General features: G+C 61.3%; 1 protein-coding gene across 3 annotated transcripts; it reads left to right on the top strand.

The window, feature by feature from the left end:
• Nucleotides 1-239: 239 nt before the first annotated feature.
• FPGS (folylpolyglutamate synthase) lies at nucleotides 240-7577 on the top strand (the record flags this gene model as incomplete). 3 transcript variants are annotated; one of them, XM_084238277.1, is made up of 15 exons in its annotated part: nucleotides 240-377; nucleotides 1445-1573; nucleotides 1658-1711; nucleotides 1792-1856; nucleotides 3051-3165; nucleotides 3299-3376; nucleotides 3476-3537; nucleotides 3623-3725; nucleotides 4018-4095; nucleotides 4301-4448; nucleotides 4579-4671; nucleotides 5417-5564; nucleotides 5754-5829; nucleotides 6309-6375; nucleotides 7168-7577. In XM_084238277.1, the coding sequence occupies 15 exons, from the start codon at nucleotides 240-242 to the stop codon at nucleotides 7575-7577; spliced, it is 1764 nt and encodes a 587-aa protein (XP_084094403.1). The 3 variants fall into 3 exon arrangements, with proteins under 3 accessions (XP_084094403.1, XP_084094402.1, XP_084094404.1); XM_084238276.1 differs by having other exon boundaries at nucleotides 3296-3376; XM_084238278.1 differs by lacking the exon at nucleotides 3299-3376.
• Nucleotides 7578-8978: the final 1401 nt, after the last annotated feature.

The following is an 8978-nucleotide window of genomic DNA, read 5'->3' as shown; positions in this document are numbered from 1 at the left end:
GCGCGCTCTGCACCCTCGCGGGGGGCGCTCCGCACTGTCCGGCCGCCCCTCGCAGGGGGCCGCCCCCCGGGCTCTGATTGGCGGGAGGGCGGTGCCGACGGGAGGGGGCGTGGCGTGGGCGGGAGGGGCGTGGTTGAGCGCGGGGCGGGGCTAGTGGGCGGGGCGTGGCTAGCGGGGGCGGGGCGACGCGGGGCGGGGCGTCCGGCCGGGCCTAGCCCTCCGCCGCCCGCGCAGCGACCATGTCGCGCGCTCGCGGCCACCTGCGCGCGGCGCTGAGCCTGGCGGCCGTTTCTGCGCGCGGCGCGACGTCCCGGGGCGCGGCGCGGCGAGGGTTGAGCGCGCGGCCCGCGCCGCAAGAGCCAGGCATGGAGTATCAGGTACCGGCGGGGGGTCCCGCCCTGACCCGTGGGCCCGGCCCGAGCACGCGCATCCGGGCTCCGCGGCTGAGGAAGGACCGGAGCCGGCACCGGGAGGCCCGGGGGCGGGACCGGATGAGGAAGCTGGGCCCGGGCCGCGGGATCCAGGGTCTCTGAGACGCGGGTGTCGAGCCTGACAGCAGGAAGAAGGGGAAGAAGGTGGCCCGGCTGGGTGCTGGGGCTCGCGTGTCTTCGGGGCCCCAGACAGCACTTGGGGAGCTGGGAGGGGACAGGGGTGCAGGGTTTACGCTTGAGAGACCAGGAGTGTGAATCTGGATTGCAGGCTCCAGGGTTCCGGAGACACATACAGGTGCCCGGAACCGGGGGCCAGGCAGGAATTAGGGTCACTGGAGGGCGGGCAGAAATCTAGACAACAAAAAACTTCCTCCAGACTCCGTGCCAGGGGCCAGTTGCCAGAGACCAGAACCTGCTGCCTGCCAGGCAGGTGGCCCCAGTTTGATGAGAATGGGGCCTCCACCCTGAGGGGTAATAAATAGCATTTCACCCCCATCCGGTGTGGACCTCTCTGAGGCTGTACCTTCTTCCTGCCTTCCTGGCTGTGTGCCCCAGGGACACCCTTCTTTTCTCAGAGCTCCCTTTTGCCCCCATCTGGTTGCTTCAAGCACCTCTTTGCTGGATCAGAATGTGGAACCCCCGTGCTTAGGGTTGGGCATGGAATCCTTCAGGAACTCTCAGTTCTGATTCTCCAGTTCTAAGACCGTGGCCTTCTGTTCTGGCCCCATCCTAGGAGGGACCCAGGTGCATTCTTATTGCAGGGAACAGTTAGGGAGCCCAGACAGGAAGCATGGGTAATCCCGTTAGTCCTGTTACTTGTTCTGCCTGAAATTCAAAGGGTGGGGCTGAACTGCCCCAGGCTCCCTTCTCTGCCAGAGCTGAAAAGATGTCAGTTCTCTCACGTGTGCCTAACCTCACGGCAGGTGCAATAGGCATCAGGCCTGGCCCCTCGGCATTAGGTGTTATCTATCCCTGTGCGCCTTCACCTGCTCCCTGGGGACTATCATTGCCAGGAGGCCGTGCGCACACTCAACACCCTGCAGACCAATGCTGGCTACCTAGAGCAGGCGAAGCGCCAGCGGGGTGACCCCCAGACACAGCTGGAAGCCATGGAGCAGTATTTGGCACGGAGTGGGCTGCAGGTAAGGTGGCAAGACCTGTGACCACTCCCTACTCCTATCTGTGAGTCCCGTGGCTGAAGCTGGGACCTTATATGTCTATACCAGGTGGAAGATTTGGACCAGCTGAACATCATCCACGTCACTGGGACCAAGGGGAAGGTGAGGGACAGGATAGGGGCGGGGTGTCCACTCATTGGGGTGGTGGGTGGGACCTGCCTAACCACAACCTTTTCTCGTAGGGCTCCACCTGTGCCTTCACTGAACGGATCCTCCGAAGCTATGGCCTGAAGACAGGATTCTTTAGGTACTGAGGTACAGAGGGAGGTGGTGTCCCCTAGCATTCTGGGTGAATGCTATGAACCATTCAGCACCTCAGAGCTTGAGTTACCTCCAGGAGCCTAGCTGCATGTCTCTCTGCCCAGTGTTTATTCATTCAACAAACATTCAGTTAACACTTACCATATTAGCCCAAGTTCATGGCAGTTTTGAATTTTCATAATGAAAAAAAATTGGGGAGGGGGCAGCAACTCGAATGTATAAACTGATACCTAGCTGGAATAGTCAGATGTCCTTTTATAAATATTTGCATATTGAAAAAATATATTTTTTCTTCTTTTAAAAAAACTTATTGAAGTGACACAGGTTTAAAAACATTTTTCGGGGCCTCCCTGGTGGCGCAAGGGGTTAATAAGCACTGCACTATGAAGCTTTCCACAGCCTCTGCAGCACGAGTTCGATCCCCCAGCCAGCCAGGGAGAAACCCACGTGGCAAGGCAGACCTCTCCTGACTTGCCCGCTGCTCCCCTCAGCAGTGTATTTCGGTCGGTCTGCCTGTTCTGTTACCCACTTTTGCTGGTGGATCCTCTCACCCTCTGCATCTCTGGCCTGTACCCCAGCTCTTGTATGCATAAATAAATACATCTCTTTAAAAAAATTTTTTTTTCAGTTAGGACCTCTTTGCAGCTAGGAGCTGAAAACTTGGTTTGTGAGGGCTTAGCTGATAGGGAACTTTGTCACACGCTGGTGGGCGCCTCCCAGCCAACCACCGACGGGAGCCCTTTGGCCTGCCTGCCTCTGCTCGGCGAGCCCTTGAGGCAGCACTCGCACTGGAAGATGGGGCGTAGAGATGCGGGTCTCTTCCTGGGTTGTGCTTGGCCGTGAGACCTTGGAGGGGGTCAGGCGAGGAGAGGGAGGAGCAGGTGGAAGGCGTGGACTCGGGAAGGGATTGGGAGGCTGGAGGAACTGAAACCGTCTAGAGGGGCTGGGTACAGGTGCCAGCCTCGGGAGAGGTGAGGCTCAGAGGCCAGTGGCATCGGCCCTGGCAGAGCCTGGGAAGCCTCAATGAGGAGCTGGGGTTCCCTGGGATCGGGGTGGGGGGGTGCATAGGAGGGTTGCAGCAGGGGAGTGATGTGGTCAGACCTGTGTTTGCAAAAGACAAATCTGCCTGGGGAGCGGGAGCTGGAGAGGGGAGTCCCAGTGACCCCAGGTTTCCCGGCAGCTCTCCCCACCTGGTGCAGGTGCGTGAGCGAATCCGCATCAACGGGCAGCCCATCAGCCCCGAGCTCTTCACCAAGCACTTCTGGCACCTCTACCAACGACTGGAGGAGACCAAGGTGCCCCAAGTGGAAGGGCTGGGGGTCGTTGGAGTGGGTGGATGGGCCCAGAGGGCATGCATGTCCCGGAACCCCATGTCCCTGGAGCAGAGGCTGCGGGGCCTGGGCACTGACGGGTTCCTGTCCGCAGGGTGACAGCAGCTGTGTCTCCATGCCTGCCTACTTCCGCTTCCTCACGCTCATGGCCTTCCATGTCTTCCTCCAAGAGAAGGTGCCTATCCAGTCCCCAGAGCCCTGGGCCTGGGTCCTTGGGGAGGGGCTCCCGGGTGGCATCTGGGCGCCCTGGTAACCCCTGCCGTGGCCTCTGCAGGTGGACCTGGCAGTGGTGGAGGTGGGTATTGGCGGTGCCTATGACTGCACCAACATCGTCAGGTGAGATGAGGGCAGCTGCCTGAGGAGAGGTTGGCAGCGGGAGCCGGGGTGGCCGGGCCGGGACGTCATGGCCTCTCGTCTGCAGGAGGCCTGTGGTGTGCGGGGTCTCCTCTCTCGGCATTGACCACACCAGCCTTCTGGGGGACACGATAGAGAAGATCGCGTGGCAGAAAGGGGGCATCTTCAAGGTGACCGGGGAAGCTGGGGGACGGGAAGGACGTGGTCAGCCTGGCCCGCCTTCGAGGCCGCCACAGGAACTGGGGCTGGGGCGGCGGCGTTTGTATCCTGAGATGGGATGGAGTCTTGGGCCTCAGCGGGGTCTGGGTGCTTATCTCAGCAAGTTGAACCCCACCTTGAGCCTTAATCTCCCATTGAAACATAAAGGACCAGGAGTGCCCTGGATCCTGGGCTGGGAGGTTGGGGCCAGAGATGGGGGGGTGGACCCTTGGCAGCCCCGTCTCACTCTCCCCGCCTCCACAGCCTGGCGTCCCCGCCTTCACCGTGCTCCAGCCTGACAGTCCCCTGGCCGTGCTGAGGGACCGAGCCCAGCAGGTCTCGGTGAGTTCGATTGGGTGCTGGGGCCAGGCCTGACTGGGCCTCATGTGCTCGTCTGTGCAGTGAGGGAGCTGGGCCAGCGGCTCACCCAGCTGGAGCGCATCTCAGTTCTAGGGGCAGGGCTTGTGGGGTGTGGTTGACGGGAAGATGGACGCCTAACGGCCTCAGGGAGGGCCTCCTGGAAAGCGGCTGTCTGTCTCCCCTGCAGTGTCCTCTCTACCTGTGCCCACCGTTGGAAGCCCTGGAGGAAGGGGGGTTGCCCCTGACCCTGGGCCTGGAGGGAGAGCACCAGCGGTCCAATGCTGCCTTGGCCTTGCAGTTGGCCCGCTGCTGGCTGAAGCTGCGGAACCACCAGGGTAGGTGGGCAGGCGAGTGGGTGGGCAGGTGGGCAGGAGGGCAGGACAATGTGGAGCCGGCTTCTGAGGATCCCGGGCACACAAGTTCCTCCACACTCCTCCCACCTTGCTCTCCTCCCCACTCCCTCAGGCATTGGGGAGCTGAAGGCATCATTCAGGCAGAGCCACGCAGGGCAACTGCCCCTGGCACCTGTGTTCCAGCCCACGTCCCACATGCAGCACGGTGAGTAGGAGGTCCTGCTTAGCCAGGACCTTTAGTTTCCTGTTTGAGGGGTGGGGCAGTCGGAGGTGGCGCCCACGAGAAAGGGCCCTGGAAGCTCATGCGCTTCCCTGACCTTGCATCCGTGAAATCTCTGGGTCTGTTCCCCCAGGTGATGCTGGGGACCCCCCATGAAGGGATATCACTAAGGGACTGAGCCCTGAGCCTGGCGGTTTTAGAACAAAGTACCCAGCCAGTGGCAGCTGCTGCTAATGTCATTATCATCATCGACCATGAGGTTCTTGAGGATGGTGATATTATCAAGCTTCTTGCTTCCCCCAGAGCTTTCAGCACATGTAGGTGCTCATGGCTGTGAAACCCCTTCAGCAAATGGCTCCAGTGTGCCTACTGTGTGCCAGGCCCCGGGCCAGGCCCTGACAACGTCCTGAAACCAGGCAGATCACATCCCAGCCCCTCACTCGCCTGCTCTGTGACCTGACACGAGCTCCGGGCTTGCTGTGGCAGCAGGTGGCGGGGAATAACCTGACAGCAAACCCCCTCTCGGTTGCTGGTGAGATTCCACCAGATGAGGCCGCCCAAGAGCTGATCCCCTGACTGGTGTCCAGTCACAGGCTCGGTTCCTCGGGCGTGAAGCCTTGGAGATGCTGGCGGTTGGTGGGCGGTGCGTGATGTTGAGGACTGGGGCGGTAGCGGCTGTGAAGGGCTTCCCAGCGGCGGAGCTAGAGGACTGCGTCGCCCCCTCTCCCAGGGCTTCGGGACACGGACTGGCCTGGCCGGACGCAGGTGCTGCGGCGCGGGCCGCTCACCTGGTACCTGGACGGCGCGCACACCTCCAGCAGCGTGCAGGCCTGTGTGCGCTGGTTCCGCCAGGCGCTGCAAGGCCTGCGGCCGAGCGGGTGAGCTCCGGGCTGGGGCGGGGCCCGCAGGGGGAGGCGGGGCCTGGGCGGGCAGGCGGGGCCTGGGCGGGCAGGCGGGGCCTGGGCGGGCGGGCGGGCCAGTGGGAGGAAGGGCAATTTCTGGAAGGATTGAGTGGCCCCTGGGAAGAGGTGGGAGCCATCACGCTGGCCCCTCTCCGGTTCTTGCAGCGGACCTGAGGTGCGTGTCTTGCTCTTCAACTCCACCGGGGACCGGGATTCCGCCGCCCTGCTGAAGCTGCTGCAGGTGGGGTCGGCTGCCTCTGCCCAGCCCCCTCCTGGCTGTGTGACCCCCAGCACTGCCTCATCCTGAGCCTCTGTCTCCCCAACTGTAATAAGATCTGGTTCCCTGCACCCCTGAGTTGTAAAGATGATGAAATGTAAAAGCATCCAGCTCCTGGGGAGGCGTAGTCGTGGGCCATTGCCCGCATTCTCCTCCTGGGTCAGACTCAAGTCCTGCGTGGCCGTGTGCTCGGCACCTGAGCCCGAGCCCCTGACCCGGCCCTGACCCAGACGTGGCCGTCCTCCGAGCCTCAGTTGCAGCGTTGTAAAATGGGATTGCTGCTCAGGGTGCTTGTGTCTTAAGTTCTTTCTAAGGAGTGCCTGGCCTATAAGGGTGGGGGGAGTCTCCGGAGTTGGGAGAATGTATGTGGGCTCAGGGGGTGCAGTATGGAAGTTGGGGTGAGGGGCATCCTCTGACACCAAGCTTTCCTCTTGGCCTCCCAGCCCTGCCAGTTTGACTTTGCTGTTTTCTGCCCTAACCTGACAGAGGTGTCCTTGGCTGGCAATGCAGGTGAGAAGTGACAGGTGTGGCACCTGGGGGCAGGGGGCAGAGCCAGACTGCTCTCCTGGGCCTCCTGCACTGGAGGTCTGGGTGGGAGGTAGATTTGTTTTACTGTATAAACTTTGGTACAAAATTTTGAAATTTTGTGCCATGTGACTGCAACACTGCAAAAGGATTATCAGGAAACTGTTTCTCAGAATGCAGGCTGCAACCCACTGATGGCTCTTGGAATCACTTTAGTGGGTCACAGCCAGTATTTTTCATTTTAAAGGAAATAGAGAAGTTCAGTATGCCTTTTATAACTGTACTGTTCCAGCCCCTCCCCTGTGTGTGTGTGTGTGTGTGTGTGTGTGTACACATATACATCTATATGTATATTTGTGTGCTCTAGGTTGTCATTGTAAAATGTGCTTTTTTACCATGAGTTACCTTCAAAACAAAATAGTGTGAAAATACAGATTCCCAGGTCCTACAGCAGCCGTAAGGGGGGAGGGGTGGCTGTCCAGGAACCTGCATTTCTAGAAAGACTTATGCCCGCCTGGTGATGGGCCCAGCTGGCCGTCATTTGGCATGTGAAGGCAATGAGACGAGGACAGGAAGGTGAGTTCAGTGGGCAGGAGCCCCAGCTTTGAAGTTGGCCCCTGCCGCTCACCAGCTCTGACGGTGAGCAAGTCCCTGGTTTCTTCTGAGCCTGTTTCCCCAGACTGTCCACTGTGAGCCCCAATGATCATGGAAAGCGCCTCCAGTGAAGCTGGTGCTCAGCACCCCCCCACCATCTGTGCCCATTCCCATGCCCCACAGATCAGCAGAACTTCACAGTGACGCTGGACCAAGTGCTGCTCCGCTGTCTGGAACACCAGCAGCACTGGAGCCGCCTGGATGAGGAGCAGGCTGGCCTGGATCTCTGGAGCACCCCCAGTCCAGAGCTAGGGGGACCTGCGCCCCTGCGGCTGGCACCCCGCCCACCCCACCCCCATAGCACCAACTCCCTCGTCTTCAGCTGCATCTCCCATGCCTTACAGTGGATCAGCCAAGGCCGGGACCCCGTCTTTCAGCCACCTGGTCCCCCGAGGGGCCTCCTGTCCCACCCTGTGGCAGACAGTGGGGCCAGCGTGCTCCGGGAGGCGGCGGCCATCCAGGTGCTGGTCACCGGGAGCCTGCACCTGGTGGGCGGTGTCCTGAAGCTGCTGGAGCCCTCCCTGTCCCAGTAGCCATGGGGCTGGAGGCAGGAGCCTCCCACACCTGCGCTGCGTTCTCTCCATGAACTGCTGTATTAGGTGCCTTTTGTTTTCTGATTTCCTGGTTCTGTCTGGACTGGCCCAGGGTCCCGGGCTCTGGACAGAAGAGTAGCGGCCGGGGGTGGGAGGCTGGGATGGGAAATCCTCTGTCTCTCAGCTAGGATGCCCTTGGCCTCTCCTTCCTCCCCGCTGAGACAGGCAGGGGCTTCCAGTCCTGTGGCGGCTGCTGCAGGAGCCCTGCCCGCCAGCCTCTGTCCCCTCCGGCCCCACCTGCTTCCTGGCCCAGACCCAGCTTATTGTGTGGGCCGCCTGGCTGGGCGGGGGTCCTGCCGGTGCTGGTTGACAGATTTCCTCCCGTGGTGGCCTTCTGCGAACGGAGAGGGCCCTTGCTTGGGGCCCCGCGGGGACAGAAGGTGACTGGAGCAAATTAAAGCCTTTAACATTTTTTGTAAAGAAGGGTGGACTCTTGACCTCTACCTCCCTCCGCGGACAATAGGGGAGCGGGGGCTGCAGCTGGTCCAGGAACTGGATTGTGTAGGAACCTGGGCTGTGAGGCTCCTGCTGAGCCTCAGCTGGCCTGTCTGTGAAATGGGAGGCTGGAGGATGTGCGTGACCACAGCCCAGGCGCCACCCTGCAGACCCACAGGGACCTTGTATGGAGGAGTCTCGTGCCCATTTTGCAGAGGAACTGGCTGAGCTTAACGAAGCCGCGAGCTGCACAGTCACAGCCAGTCAGTGGCAGGTCCAGGGTTTGAACCCATGGCTGTCCCCTGCCCCCCGGCTTGAGGTGCCCTCACCTTCTCCCAGCCCAGCACTAGTTTCATGGTCTGATTTATTGGTGGTGAGTATATAGGGGTGGGCCCAGCACTGGCACCTGGCCACTCCCCACCTGCTGCCCCATGGGCTGGGAGGGGGGTGGCCTCCAGATCACCCTTCCAGGCTTCTGTTTCTCCCCCCAGAGTTGTGCCAGTCCAGGTGTGGGTGCCGAGGGGGACCAGATCCCAGTGCCCCGGGCCGACCCTCTGGCCCGGGCAGGAGGCGCTGGTGGCCTGGCTGGCGGTGCAGAGTCTGTTTGGAGTTCTCGCCTCCTGCCCAGCCCAGGTCACTCAGTGCTGGCTCCGGGTTTGAAAAATGGCAGGGACTTGGGTTTCTACAACAAAGTGGACATACGGGGCAGTGGTCTGTCTCTCCATGATCCTGGGCAGCTGCACTCCAGGCCCACTGGGTTTGAAGGTTTGATGGGGTGGGGTGGGGGGACCCCAAGGTCTTCCAAGCTGGTGCCCCCGCCGGCAGCAGACCTCTGAGAGGGAGGCAGGAGGAGCGGGCACAGAGGCAGGTCCCTCTCGGTCGAGTGCAGGGGCTTGGACCCTGGGG

Source organism: Talpa europaea (assembly GCF_964194135.1).
Source record: "Talpa europaea genome assembly, chromosome: 7".
In the NCBI taxonomy this organism is placed as follows: domain Eukaryota; kingdom Metazoa; phylum Chordata; class Mammalia; order Eulipotyphla; family Talpidae; genus Talpa; species Talpa europaea.
The sequence above is the reverse complement of the archived record's forward strand: the minus strand, read 5'-3'. Positions and strand labels throughout refer to the sequence as shown.